The sequence below is a fragment of the Rhinatrema bivittatum genome, chromosome 4 (assembly GCF_901001135.1).
Source record: "Rhinatrema bivittatum chromosome 4, aRhiBiv1.1, whole genome shotgun sequence".
Taxonomy (NCBI): Eukaryota; Metazoa; Chordata; class Amphibia; order Gymnophiona; family Rhinatrematidae; genus Rhinatrema; species Rhinatrema bivittatum.
The window spans coordinates 266,284,533-266,299,476 of record NC_042618.1 but is presented as its reverse complement, the minus strand read 5'-3'; the positions used below and the strand labels follow the sequence as shown (position 1 = coordinate 266,299,476).

General features: G+C 46.9%; 1 protein-coding gene across 1 annotated transcript in view; it reads left to right on the top strand.

The window, feature by feature from the left end:
• Window positions 1-14,944, top strand: part of PPFIBP1 (PPFIA binding protein 1) — a 1,178,807-nt gene that overhangs the window by 373,889 nt on the left and 789,974 nt on the right. Inside the window, exon 7 of the mRNA XM_029597487.1 lies at window positions 6,706-6,837. Within this exon, the coding sequence (XP_029453347.1) occupies window positions 6,706-6,837 (132 nt within the window). The remainder of the gene's footprint in view (window positions 1-6,705; window positions 6,838-14,944) is intronic.

Sequence of the window (14,944 nt, the reverse complement as noted above, 5' to 3'; positions counted from 1 at the left end):
CTGCCCTGGTTCGCCGCTTCGATCAAGCGCACAGGCATCGGGCGCGTATATTAGGTGCCCGAAAGTGATTGGGCACACATTGATAGGCGCACGTTCATAGGTTGATAGGCGCACGTTCATAGGCGCACGTTCATAGGCGCACATTATTAGGGGCACGTTCATAGGCGCACATTGATAGGCGCACATTCATAGGCGCACGTTGATAGGTGCATATTGAAAGGCGCATACTTTCGGCTTAGAGCACCGGAGCGTACAGATAACAGATGCGATGGAGCGTATGAGAGCCCATGCGTCCGCAGAGCCGGCACCTCCAGAATCAGGCATAAGAGCTCTAGGCCTCTGCTCAGCATGACATCTCAGAGCCACACAGAGCGAGGAAGCAGACTCCCTATGTGCCCAATGAGAGGAGGCCCTGGGAGTTCCAGGCCAGGGCCGGTCCCAGCCCAGATTAATTGCCAGTTCCTCAGGGAACACCCCGGACTTAGCAGGCCGCGGCGAGCAGCCAGGGAACCCTACAGACCTGGTGCCCCTACGGCTAGAACCTGCTTCGCTCTCCTGGGTGGAATTATTCAAGGGGATTCACGCCTTTGTCAAGATGCAGTCTGATCCCCGAACGGACCCATACGGACTGGATGACCCTGCCCCTGGAATCTCAAGACCTAGGCACGGCCACCTGCCACCCAGAAGCCCCACTTATGGGGACTCAGATTATTCTGAGGAAGACGGCGAGCCCCCCGAGGAGGGAGAACTTCCCTCGGGGATAGAGCCGTATCGAACCATGAGACGCTTCTTTCTTAGGGAGGATCTTCCAGGCCTGGTCTCTCAATGCCTGTCGGAGCTGGCTATCCCGGGCCCAGGCACACCAGGGGAGCCTAGAATGAACCCCCTGCTAGAGGGCCTGCGTCAAACGGCTCACCATTTTCCCCTCCTACAAGCAGCACAGCAGCTAATCGATCTGGAGTGGAATGCGCCGGAGGCCTCATTCAAAGGGGGTCGAGCCTTGTCTAGCATGTACCCCCTGGACCCGGCAACCAAGGAGCTGCTGGCATGCCCCAAGGTAGATGCCATAGTTTGCGCAATTGTGAAGCGCACCACCATTCCAGTGGAGGGAGGGGCGGCCCTCAAGGATGCGCATGACCGGCGCCTGGACGCCATTCTGAAACAAGCCTTTGAGGTGGCAGCCATGTCCCTACGAATAGCGACCTGCTGCACCGTGGTGACGCGTTCCTGTTTATCACAAGCCAGGAACAACACCCCGGGAGAAGAAATGGAATCAGCTCTCTCGTTCCTCACTGACGCTGCCTCCGACCTAATCCGCACGGCAGCCAAGGGAGTGTCGTCCTCAGTGGCAGCCAGGAGACAGCTCTGGCTACGAAATTGGTCGGCCGACACCTCCTCCAAGACGCGCCTTACAAGAATGCCCTTTAAGGGATCCCTCCTGTTCGGCAGCGACCTCGAGAAACTGGCTAACAAATGGGGCGCCTCTCCATTACCCCGTCTACCAGAAGACAAGTCAAGGAAGAACCAGCGCCCTGTTCCTAGGCCATCCAGAGGGAGAAGCTCTCAACGCTTCAACCCCTACAGGACTCGCTACCAAGCGTCTCGTTCTCAGACCAGGAACCAGTCCTTTCGGACCAGGCACAACAAGAGGGCAACCGGCTCGGGTTCGGGTCCCGGCCCCACCCCACAATGAGAATCAGCCGACCCATCTGGGGGAAGAAGCCATAGGGGGCAGGCTAACCCTATTCTACCGCAGATTGGCCGAGATTACGTCGGACCAGTGGGTTCTCGCCATCGTCCGAGAAGGGTATTACCTGGACTTCCTTCATCTCCCTCCGGACAAGTTTGTGGAATCTCCTTGTCCATCCCTCAAGAGGGTGGCACTGGAAGCCACCTTGGGGAGGCTCCTGTCCCTAAAAGCCATAATCCCAGTGCCTGCATGGGAGATAAATTCTGGGCATTACTCCATTTATTTCATCGTACCCAAGAAGGGGGCACCTTCAGACCCGTCCTGGACCTCAAGTCAGTCAACCGGCACTTAAGGGTCCCTGGATTTCGCGTGGAAACTGTGCGGTTAGTCTGAAGTGCAATACAGCCAGGGGAGTATCTCACATCCCTGGATCTGTCGGAGGCTTATTTGCATATCCCAATCCATCGGGATCACCAGCTCTACTTACGCTTCAAAGTCCTGAAACAGCACTTTCAGTTCCGGGCTTTACCCTTCAGGTTAGCCACCGCGCCGCGGACCTTTACCAAGGTAATAGTAGTGGTGGCGGCATCACTCAGGAAGGAAGGAATTCTCGTCCATCCCTACCTAGACGATTGGCTGATCAGGGCAAAGTCACCGGAGGAGAGCCACCGGGCAACCAACAGAGTTATATCTCTTCTGGAAAGCCTAGGATGGGTAGTCAACATAAACAAGAGTTCCCTACAGCCTTTGCAGTCGCTGGAATACCTAGGAGTCCGATTCGACACCCAGGAAGACAAGATCAGCCTGACCTCCAAGAGGAAATCAAAACTCCGGAATAGTTTGCAGAACCTGCTGAGCACCACCCGGCCCACAGCTTGGGATTACCTACAGGTCCTTGGCCAAATGGCCTCCACTCTGGAAGTGATACATGGGCACGGGCTCATATGAGACTGTTACAGCGCGCCCTCCTATCTCGGTGGAGCCCGCGATTACAGAACTACACCGTGCATCTACCTCTACCGGCCAGAGTACGAAATCAGTTACGGTGGTGGCTGCAGCCCGGCCACACGAGCCGGGGGTAAAAAATGTCCCCCCCCAACCTGGACCCTGCTCACTACCGATGCCAGCCTGAGCGGCTGGGGAGCACACTGCAAAGAGCTAACCGCCCAAGGGCGGTGGAACAGAGAAGAGTCGGGGTGGAACATCAACCAACTAGAGGCATGGGCAGTCAGGTTAGCCTGCCTGCGATTTGCCCACAGACTTCGAAACAGAGCAGTCCGAGTGATGTCGGACAACGCCACCATGGTGGCATACATCAATCGACAGGGCGGAACCAGAAGCCGACAGGTATCCTTAGAAATAGCCCCCCTGATGGCTTGGGCGGAAGCAAATCTCCAGGACATCTCCGCCGTCCACATCGCCGGGAAGGACAACACCACGGCAGACTTCCTCAGCAGAGAACGCCTAAACCTGGGGAAATGGCAGCTGTCATCCACGGCCTTCCAGATGATTGTGGATCAGTGAAGCTCCAGGGAGGAAGATTCAGAACCAATGTCAGGAAGTATTTCTTCACGGAGAGGGTGGTGGATGCCTGGAATGCCCTTCCGGAGGAAGTGGTGAAGACCAGAACTGTGAGGGACTTCAAAGGGGCGTGGGATAAACACTGTGGATCCATAAAGTCAAGAGACCGCCAATGTAGAGTGGGTGGCTCACCAGAAAGATGGCTACTGCCCGGAGACAATACCCTTATTAAATAAACATACAGATGCTTACTGTGACTCCAACATCGCTCTAAGCTTCAACGGCAAGAGGAAATGTGGAAAAAAGGATTTGCTATCACAAAGAGGGGAGTAGCTGGCTTGTTACGGCGGTTACTACCCCAAACCAAATAAGCCTAATACTTCACTTTCCAAGCATATACAGCATAGTTCTCTGCTTCAACGGCAGGGGAGAAGAAAAGAGGGTTCGCACTCACAAAGCGGGGAGTAGCTGGCTTATTACGGCGGTTACTACCCCAAACCAAATGTGCCTGATACTTCGTTTTTGATGCATATCCAGCATTGCTCTCTGCTTCATGGCATGGGAGAGGCTGATACATCAAGCATTTCCAGCATAGCTCTCTGCTTCAACAGCAGGGGAATAAGAAAAGCTGAGGCTTCACGCATATCCAGAATAGCTTCAACTGCAGGGGAGAAGAAAAAAAAAAAAAAAAGGATTCGCACTCACAAAGCAGGGAGTAGCTGGCTTGTTACGGCGGTTACTACCCTAAACCAAAAGGGCCTGATACTTCACTTTCAATGCATAACCAGCATGGCTCTCCGCTTCAACGGCAGGAGAGAAGAAAAACAACCAATAGGGGCTGTATGACATAGTCTGGGTAAAGGGAATAAACATGGGTGTAGCTTGCTTATTGCAGCAGTTACTACCCCTACTACCCCTAACTAATCAAGCTAGGTATTTCACTTGGATGCAGCTCCATCACTGCTCTCTACATTAATGGTGGGGGTGGAAGGGAAATAGAACCAAGAGTTAAGAGAAAATGATAAGTATGAGAGAAAAAAATGTGTGAAGCTTGCTGGGCAGACTGGATGGGCCGTTTGGTCTTCTTCTGCCGTCATTTCTATGTTTCTATGTTTCTATGTATGTTACTAGCGGACAGGTCCAACGCTCAAGTACCCAGATACTTCAGTCGCAGGCGAGATCCTCTAGCCCACGGGATCGACGCCCTGGTGCAGCCATGACCTCAGGGGATCCTGCTATATGCCTTTCCCCCATGGCCCCTGCTGGGTGCCATTATACACAAGATTCAGTGGCACAGAGGCCTAGTTCTTCTGGTGGCCCCGGACTGGCCAAGAAGATCCTGGTACGCAGACATGAGAAGACTGCTGGCAGGGGATCCTCTACCCCTGCCCCCTCACAAGGACCTGCTGCGACAAGGTCCCATCCTCCATGAGAATCCAGCTCAGTTCTCTCTTACGGTCTGGCCATTGAGAGGGCTAGACTGAAGAAAAGGGGATACTCGGGGCCGGTAATAGATACACTTCTCCGAGCACGCAAGTTCTCCACATCACTAACTTATATAAGGATCTGGAGAGTATTTGAAGCCTGGTGTGAAATTCGCAGTACCAATCTACATGCCGCTAAAATCCCCATCATTCTGGATTTCCTGCAAGATGGATTTCAGAAGCGTCTGTCCCTCAATTCAATCAAGGTTCAGGTGGCAGCGCTATCCTGCTACGGCCCCAGGAGTGACGGCAACAGCATTGCCACACAACCAGACGTTTCACGTTTCCTGAAAGGAGTCAAGCACATTCGCCCACCAGTGAAGTGGCCAGTGCTCCTGTGGAACCTCAACCTAGTTTTGGAATTCCTAGCGGGACCCGCCTTCAGACCTGTCCATCCGTTTGTTAACTTTGAAGATGGTGTTCTTGCTGGCCGTATGCTCAGCACGCTGCATCTCAGAGCTACAAGCGCTGTCCTGCTGCGATCCGTTTCTCAGAATCACCCCAGGGGCTATCCATCTTCGCACGGTTCCTTCCTTCTTACCCAAGGTAGTCTCACACTTCCACCTCAACCAAACCATATCCTTGCGAACCACGGACGGTTTGAAGAAGTCGGAAGAAGGTCGAATACTGCGTCATCTCGACATCGGCAGGCTGCTGTCCAGATACTTGGAAATGTCGGAAACAGTATGAAAGACGGACCACCTGTTCGTCCTTCATAGTGGGAAGAGGCATGGAGAAGTGGCCTCACGGGCGACTATTGCTCGCTGGATCAAAGAAGTTATCAAGGCGGCCTACGTAGAAGCGGGAAAACCACCACCTCTACGGGTCAAGGCTCACTCTACCAGAGCACAAGCGGCCTCCTGGGCAGAAACTAGGATGCTGTCGCCTGCAGAGATATGTAAAGCGGCGACGTGGTCCTCCATCCATACCTTCTCCAGATTCTACCGTCTGGACGTCCAGGCCAGGGAGGACACAGCATTTGCAAGGGCAATCCTAAGCGGACCTCGGGCAGCCTCCCACCCAGTCCGGGAGTAGCTTTTGTACATCCCATTTGTACTGAGTCCATCTGCTACACGCTAGGAAATGGAGAGATTACTTACCTGATAATCTCGTTTTCCTTAGTGTAGGCAGATGGACTCAGCATACCGCCCGGCTGCCGATATATATAGGGATTCACCGTTTCAAGGTAAGCTATGTTTCCTTACATAGGGCATCCACCCTGCCGGGTGTCGACGCCTTCTGGTTGAGAACACTGGCGGTCTTCAGCTACTGTCAATTGGTCAGGTTAATCATGTTCAGTTGATTGATCGGTCAGTCACACATATATCCATAAAGCTTTTGCAAGGAAGATTACTGAGCGCCTGCACTTCCTGCAGGGGTATATGTACTACGTGCTGACGTCAGATCCGTCTCCAACTGCTAGCATGAGCACACTATACCCCATTTGTACTGATCCATCTGCCTACACTAAGGAAAACGAGATTATCAGGTAAGAAATCTCTCCATTAGTACAATATTGTTTGGAGAACGCCTATAGGTTTATTGATTTCAAATTTTTATTTTAGATAGTTAAGAGACCTTTAAGAGGAGGTGATCAGAAAGGACAACTTTTACATTTGGAACAACACTGGAGATTTTGATTACAATTTATTCAACCTAATGGTTTGAACGCTATTTATTCATTTGTTTATTTATTTAAAACAAGTCCTATTCCGCACTCATTCATGTTTGTTCTGAGTGGATACCTAATGTTGAGTGCGGTCTGATTTTATAAAGTTTCTTATGAGATAGAACATCATGCTGAGTGGTTGCACTTTCTATTTTTTGGATTGGTCATTTTTTAAAATCAGACTTCCCTTTACCTTTCAACGTGAATTTAAATGGAATCAGTCGATTCTTTGGTGCATTCATTTAAATCTTTTTGTGGCTACTTTAATGGTAATGAGTATAGATGCATCATTCTTCTCAATGCATATTTATTTTTAATTACATTTTTTGTATTCCCATTAGGAATTGTTAAGTAGAACATCCCTTGAAACACAGAAATTGGACCTCATGGCTGAAGTTTCTAATCTGAAATTAAAACTGACTGCTGTAGAAAAGGACAGAATTGAATTTGAAGACAGATTCATAGACACAGAGGTGGGTAAAACATTTGTATGAAGAATATGGCTCCATGTGATACATAGGGGCTGATGCAATAAATGAGCTTGGAAAACGAGCGCTCAGTGTTGAGCATCCACTTTTCTAACACGCCCCCAAGCACCTCTCCTGGGTGCGCGATTCAATATTTAAATGAGGGATTGCGCTACCAAGTAGGCACTAGGGACAAATGTGCACCCCTAGAGCTTCCTTGTCAGTGGACGCCTAGGAGAGGTGGCTATTAGTGGGTTAGGAAAACGGATGCTCAATTTTACAAGCGTCCATTTTCCTAACCGGTGCACTGCCACGGGTTAGGAAAATGGATTCTTGTTGATAGCGTCCTTTTCCCTAATTTGCCCGCCATGATATTAAGTCGGAGGATGTGCAGAAAAGCAGTATTTTCTGCTTTTCTGTACACTTTTTTGGGCTGCTCAGAAATTAACGCTCTGGGCAGGCGTTAATGTCTGAGCATAAAAATGTGCAGGTCAGGTGCACTTTTTTTTTTCTTTTAGATCTGGTGAGAATAACTAATAGCCTCATCAACATGCCATTTGCATGTGATGAGCGGTATTAGTTTCGCTGGAGATTGGACACGCTTATCCCCTTATAGCATAAGGGGCTGTGGACGCGTGTCCAAATCGCTTGTGCAACCACGGGTTAAACATTGCGCTCATTTGAGCACACTGTTTTGCAGCAACCCCATAGAACCTTCTGCTGTATTTGTTTTCCTTTTAAATGGAAGTTTATATGGATATAACTGGTTGATATGAACATATGTACTCATAAATCTGTCTGAAAATGATACCTTAATAAAGCACCTTCATAAAAGACTACCAGCTACTAATGAGACACAGCTAATGTCCTTAATTATAATCACTGGTCCAAGTCTTTTTAATGTAACTTTATAAAGTCTTCAGAAGGTGCTCAAACCCAAAAAAATCACAGTGAATACATCTTAAAAACTCCCAACACTGATAGAGATGTGAATAATCAAAAATACTTAGCTTGTGTAATGACGAAGGTCAATAATGAAGTATCAAACAAGTAGGTTATGCCAACATGGCACCATGTTTCATAACATCTGCATCAGGAGAATATCTATACTGGTCATTCTTATGACATAGGTCCCATTATATTTATTTTATTTACAGGAATTTATTACCCGCTCATTAGCAAACACCTGTTCTGGGCAGTTTACAAAATTACACAGAAGAAAACAGACCACATACAAATATATAAAACAAAAAAACAATATCCAGATCAGATGGATATATCTATTTGTCAATAGAAAAAAGATACATTAAAGTTCTTGATAGGTAAACATAAGAACATACTCAAAAAACTGCTCAATGATAGAATGAAACGTGAACATTTAATTCAATAATGTATGCCACTCAATCTCACTATTAAGTCCATGGGGAACCATAGCATTTAAAGAAAAAAATCCAGATGTGTTCCTTGAAATTCAATTGTTTCACAATCACTTCCCCAAAGCAGAGGTGGTATGTGCTCAATAATGGTCCACTTTAATTGTAAAAAAAAAAAAAGTGGAGAAATGTTCTTGGTATATAAACAACTACAATGTTCAATAAGGCACTTACATATAGGTCTCTTGATCTGACTGATATACAGCCAAGGGCAGAGACACTGTATTGCATATACTACAAAATTGGTATTGCAGTCCATTGACACTTTGCGGGGAAGTTAAAATCCAATAACTGGATGTTGCTAAATTGATCCAGTAACAGCTAATTGACAAGACATCACAATTATTGCAAATTTCATGTCTGATAGAGAACATCTGTTTCAACCACTGTTTACCATGTTAATGTATAATGAGACACATTGAAATGTATGAGACCAGGAAGATTCCAATGGGACAAAAAATTGGATGTCATCATAAAGATACATAAAGATTAGCTAAAATTGTGGCCAAAGTTGACCCCATAGCAATGCTTTGTATTTGTAAATTAAAACAATGTTGAAACAAAAAAAACTATTAAAAAACCAATGTGAGCCAATACCAAAATATAAATTAAAAAGGGGATATGTTGAGAATGTACTCTGTTGTTCACAATCGCTGCTATTATTTCCCACACGATCAGCTTCTTCACTGAAAATTGTTACCTATTGTAACTTATTAAGCATACGAGCTGTATCCTGAACAAAACTTCAGATTTTAAAAAATCTACAAATATGGATAATGGTTCCATTAATGATCCGCACACAATAGGCCTAACAGGAGAATTGATTAAAGACATGTATTTTGGGTATCCCATATATCACATGGATTATAAGGACTTTAACTCACAAAAAAGAAATCTTTTTTTTTTTTTTTTTTTTTTTTTAAAGTCAAAATGCCCTGGATGATCTTATCTATATGAACACCCAAATCCACCATAGGATCACTGGTCGACAATACTGCTAGTCAAAAAATTGTTTAATCATTTGATATATATTGATCCCGATCTTGCACCACCGCTGTGCCCCCTTTATCAGCAGGCTTAATAACAATAGCAGTGTTACTAGACAATGAAACTAAAGCCTGAGGAGTGTCTCAACTTAAGTTGAATACGTTTTAGAACTCTGTGTTTCAGTGTTGCTCAAATCTTAAGGCATTTGTTATATAGAAACATAGAAACATAGAAATGACGGCAGAAGAAGACCAAACGGCCCATCCAGTCTGCCCAGCAAGTTTCACACTTTTTTTTTTTTCATACTTATCTGTTTTTCTTGGCTCTTAGTAACCTTTTGGTTCTATTTCCCTACCACCCCCACCATTAATGTAGAGAGCAGTGTTGGAGCTGCATCTAAGTGAAATATCTAGCTTAATTAGTTAGGGGTAGTAACTACCGCAATAAGCAAGCTACACCCATGCTTATTTGTTTACCCAGACTATGTAATTCAATCCTTGTTGGTTGTCTGTATATAGATCCACTTTTCTTCATTCCCTCTGCCGTTGAAGCAGACAGTTATGCTGATATGCATTGAAAGTGATCAGACTTTCTCCCCTGCCGTTGAAGCAGAGAGCTATGCTGGATATGCATTGAAAGTGATCAGACTTTCTCCCCTGCCGTTGAAGCAGAGAGCTATGCTGGATATGGTTGAAGTGTCAGACTTTCTCCCTGCCGTTGAAGCAGAGAGTTATGCTGGATATGCATTGAAAGTGATCAGACTTTCTCCCCTGCCGTTGAAGCAGAGAGCTCTGCTGGATATGGTTGAAGTGTCAGACTTTCTCCCTGCCGTTGAAGCAGAGAGCTATGCTGGATATGCTTGAAGTGTCAGACTTTCTCCCCTGCCGTTGAAGCAGAGAGCTATGCTGGATATGCTTGAAGTGTCAGACTTTCTCCCCTGCCGTTGAAGCAGAGAGCTATGCTGGATATGCGTGAAGTGTCAGACTTTCTCCCCTGCCGTTGAAGCAGAGAGCTTTGCTGGATATGCGTGAAGTGTCAGACTTTCTCCCCTGCCGTTGAAGCAGAGAGCATTGCTGGATATGCTTGAAGTGTCAGACTTTCTCCCCTGCCATTGAAGCAGAGAGCTCTGCTGGATATGCATGAAGTGTCAGACTATCTCCCCTGCCGTTGAAGCAGAGAGCTCTGCTGGATATGCATGAAGTGTCAGACTATCTCCCCTGCCGTTGAAGCAGAGAGCTATGCTGGGTATGCTTGAAGTATCAGACTTTCTCACAGGACAAGCAGGATGGTAGTCCTCACAAATGGGTGACATCATCAGAATGGAGCCCAATCATGGAAAACTTCAGTCAAAGTTTCCAGAACTTTGACTGGCCCCTACTGCGCATGCCCAGAATGGCACCAACCCTGCAGCCAGCAGGGGTCCCCATTCAGTCTTCTTTTTTCCACATTCCTGACAGGAATTTCTTCACGGACTTCTTTGAAGTAAAATTCGCTCCACAGGGGTCCCTCCTCTATCTAAGTTTAGCCCGCGGTGTCCGGTAAGTTTTTGCCGTCTTTTTCCGTCGATTACCGTCGACTTTGGCCCTCGCGGCCTGCTGGCCGTCGACCGTCCCACGGCTAAATTTTTGGTCAGTGGCCATGGCGTCGGGGTTCCGTCTGTGCCCAGACTGTTCGCACACCATGTCCATCACAGACCCTCATAGAGTCTGTGTAATGTGTTTAGGCAGTGAGCATGATGTCCTGACTTGCACCAAATGTGCCCTTATAACACCAAAAGGTCGCAAATCCAGAATGGAGAAGATGGGACTCCTCTTCCATGCTCACACACAGACGCCGTCCATCGCATCGACGTCCTCGGAACCGGCATCGTCGAAGTCACACCATTGTCAACAACCTCCCGGTGACCGCCTGCCATCGACGTCTCCACGGCCATCGACTCCCGTCCCTTCCCCCGATGATCGAGGGGAAGGAATAATTCCCAACATTCTATTTGCTTTTTTGACTGCTGCAGCACACTGAGCTGACGATTTTAAAGTATTATCCACTATGATGCCTAGATCTTTTTCCTGGGTGGTAGCTCCTAATATGGAACCTAACATCGTGTAACTACAGCAACGGTTATTTTTCCCTATATTCAACACCTTGCACTTGTCCACATTAAATTTCATCTGCCATTTGGATGCCCAATCTTCAAGTCTTGCAAGGTCCTCCTGCAATGTATCACAGTCTGCTTGTGATTTAACTACTCTGAATAATTTTGTATCATCTGCAAATTTGATAACCTCACTCGTCGTATTCCTTTCCAGATCATTTATATATATATTGAAAAGCACCGGTCCAAGTACAGATCCCTGAGGCACTCCACTGTTTACCCTTTTCCACTGAGAAAATTGTCCATTTAATCCTACTCTCTGTTTCCTGTCTTTTAACCAGCTTGTAATCCACGAAAGGACATCGCCTCATATCCCATGACTTTTTAGTTTTCGTAGAAGCCTCTCATGAGGGACTTTGTCAAACGCCTTCTGAAAATCCAAATACACTACATCTACCGGTTCCTCTTTATCCACATGTTTATTAACCCCTTCAAAAAAATGAAGCAGATTTGTTAGGTAAGACTTCCCTTGGGTAAATCCATGTTGACTATGTTCCATTAAATCAAGTCTTTCTATATGCTTTACAATTTTGTTCTTGAGAATAGTTTCCACTATTTTTCCCGGCACTGAAGTCAGGCTCACTGGTCTATAGTTACCTGGATCGCCCCTGGAGCCTTTTTTAAATATTGGGGTTACATTGGCCAGTCTTCAGGTACAATGGATGATTTTAATGATAGGTTACAAATTTTAACTAATAGATAAAAAATATCATTTTTTAGTTCCTTCAGAACCCTAGGATGCATACCAACCGGTCCAGGTGATTTGCTACTCTTTAGTTTGTCAATCTGGCCTACTACATCTTCCAGGTTCACAGTGATTTCGTTCAGTTCGTCTGACTCATCACCCCTGAAAACCACCTCCGGAACTGGTATCTCCCCAACATCCTCATTTGTAAACACGGCGGCAAAGAATTCATTTAGTCTTTCTGCAATGGCCTTATCTTCCCTAAGAGCCCCTTTAACCCCTCTGTCATCTAATGGTCCAACCGACTCCCTCACAGGTTTCTTGCTTTGGATATATTTAAAAAAAATGTTATTATGAGTTTTTGCCTCTATGGCCAATTTCATTTCAAATTCTCTCTTCGCCTGTCTTATCAATGTTTTACACTTAGCTTGACAATGCTTATGTTTTATCCTATTTTCTTCAGATGGATCCTTCTTCCAGTTTTTGAAGGATTTTTTTTGGCTAAAATAGCCTCTTTCACCTCACCTTTTAACCATGACGGTAATCGTTTTTCCCTTAATGCGCAGAATACATATGGACTGCGCCTCTAGGATTGTATTTTTAAACAATGTCCATGCCTGTTTAACCTAATCCCTCTACCAAGCATACCAGTAGGAGGTCGATTAAGCTACTTTACAGGAAAATGGCATCTCATCACCACAGATCAATAGGTGCTAGCGATAATTGCACAGGGTTACCCACCTAAACTTCCTAACTCTTCTTTCGGATTCTCCACCTCTGCAAGCGTGGAAACTTACCGATCACTCTGTTCTTCTAGAGCAGGAAGTTTCCCTTCTCCTCCAGTCAAACGCTATAGAACCCGTTCCTCTCTTACAACAAGGACTGGGGTTCTATTCCAGGTACTTTCTAATCCCTAAAAAGTCAGGAGGACTTCGTCCAATCCTGGACCTACGGGCCCTCAACAAGTACCTTCACAGAGAGAAGTTCAAGATGGTAACCCTGGGCTCGCTTCTCCCTCTGCTGCAAAGAGAGGACTGGCTCTGCTCTCTAGACTTAAAAGACGCTTATACCCACATTGCGATAGCTCAGGCTCACCGCAAATACCTCCGGTTTCTAGTAGGCCAAAACCATTATCAATATTGAGTGCTCCCATTTGGCCTAGCATCCGCACCACGAATTTTCACCAAATGTCTCGTGGTGGTTACAGCGTTTCTCAGGAAGGAAGGTGTCCACGTCTACCCCTACTTGGACGATTGGTTAATCAGGGCCCCAACTCAGCAAATCGCTCGGTCCTCCCTGACCCTGACCATTCAAACTCTAATTTCTCTAGGGTTTCTTGTCAATTACGAGAAATCCTACTTAGTCCCATCTCAAACCTTATCCTTCATTGGGGCAGTCTTGGACACTTTACAGGCAAAAGCCTTCCTTCCTCATCAACGAGTCCAAACCCTTGTGTCCCTAGCTTGCCAGTTGCAGACTCAACGCACAGCAACAGCTCGTCAATTCCTGATTCTGCTGGGACACATGGCGTCTTCAGTTTATGTGACTCCAATGGCCCGTCTGGCCATGAGAGTCATGCAATGGACTCTGAAATCACAATGGACTCAAGCCACTCAGCCTCTGTCGACCATTGTCCGCATCACCGATGCACTCCGTTTGTCCCTAGCCTGGTGGCCAAATCAATCCAACCTCCTACAAGGCTTGCCCTTTCACCCACCAGATCCTCAAATAATTCTCACCACTGACGCCTCCAACGTCGGCTGGGGAGCCCATGTACACAGTCTACAAACTCAAGGATCCTGGTCTCCAGAGGAAGCCAAACACCAGATAAATTTCCTGGAGCTTCGAGCAATCCGATACGCTCTCAGGGCTTTTCAAGATTACCTCTTAAATCACTTAATCTTGATTCAGACAGACAACCAGGTGGCCATGTGGTACATCAACAAGCAGGGAGGCACAGGCTCCTTCCTTCTCTGTCAGGAAGCTGTACAGATTTGGGCAGAAGCCCTCTCCCGTTCGATGTACCTCAGGGCCACCTACTTGCCGGGGGTGGACAATGTCTTGGCAGACCAGCTGAGCCGTGTCTTCCAACCACACGAGTGGTCGTTCAACCCACTGGTAGCGACCTCTCTTTTCCAGCAATGGGGTTATCCCCACATAGACCTCTTTGCTTCCCCTCAGAACCACAAAGTGGACAATTACTGCTCCCTCATTCGGAGTCAGCACTCTCGGCCCAGAGATGCATTCTCCCTCTCGTGGACAACCGGCCTGCTTTATGCATTCCCTCCACTTCCTCTTCTGTCGAAGACTCTCGTGAAGCTACGTCAGGACAGGGGAACCATGATCCTGATAGCACTGCACTGGCCACGCCAAGTGTGGTTTCCCATTCTCCAGGATCTCTCCATCCGCAGGTACATTCCTTTGGGAACGGACCCGCATCTGATCACTCAAAACGATGGATGCCTCCTCCATCCCAACCTCCAAGCCTTGTCCCTGACGGCATGGATGTTGAAAGGTTAATCCTTCAACCACTTAACCTTTCAGATTCAGTTTCTCGTGTCCTGATCGCTTCACGAAAGCCGTCCACAAGAAAATCCTATTCCTATAAATGGAAAAGGTACACATCATGGTGCACTTCGCAATCCCTTGATCCCTTTTCCTGTCCAATTCCTAAATTCTTGGACTATCTTTGGCATTTATAGGAATCAGGTCTAAAGACCTCTTCTATTAGAATGCATGTCAGTGCAGTGGCCGCCTTCCATAAAGGAATCGGGGATGTCCCTATTTCGGTACAACCCCTTGTAACACGTTTTCTCAAAGGCTTGCTCCATATCAAGCCACCTTTACGTCCTCCAG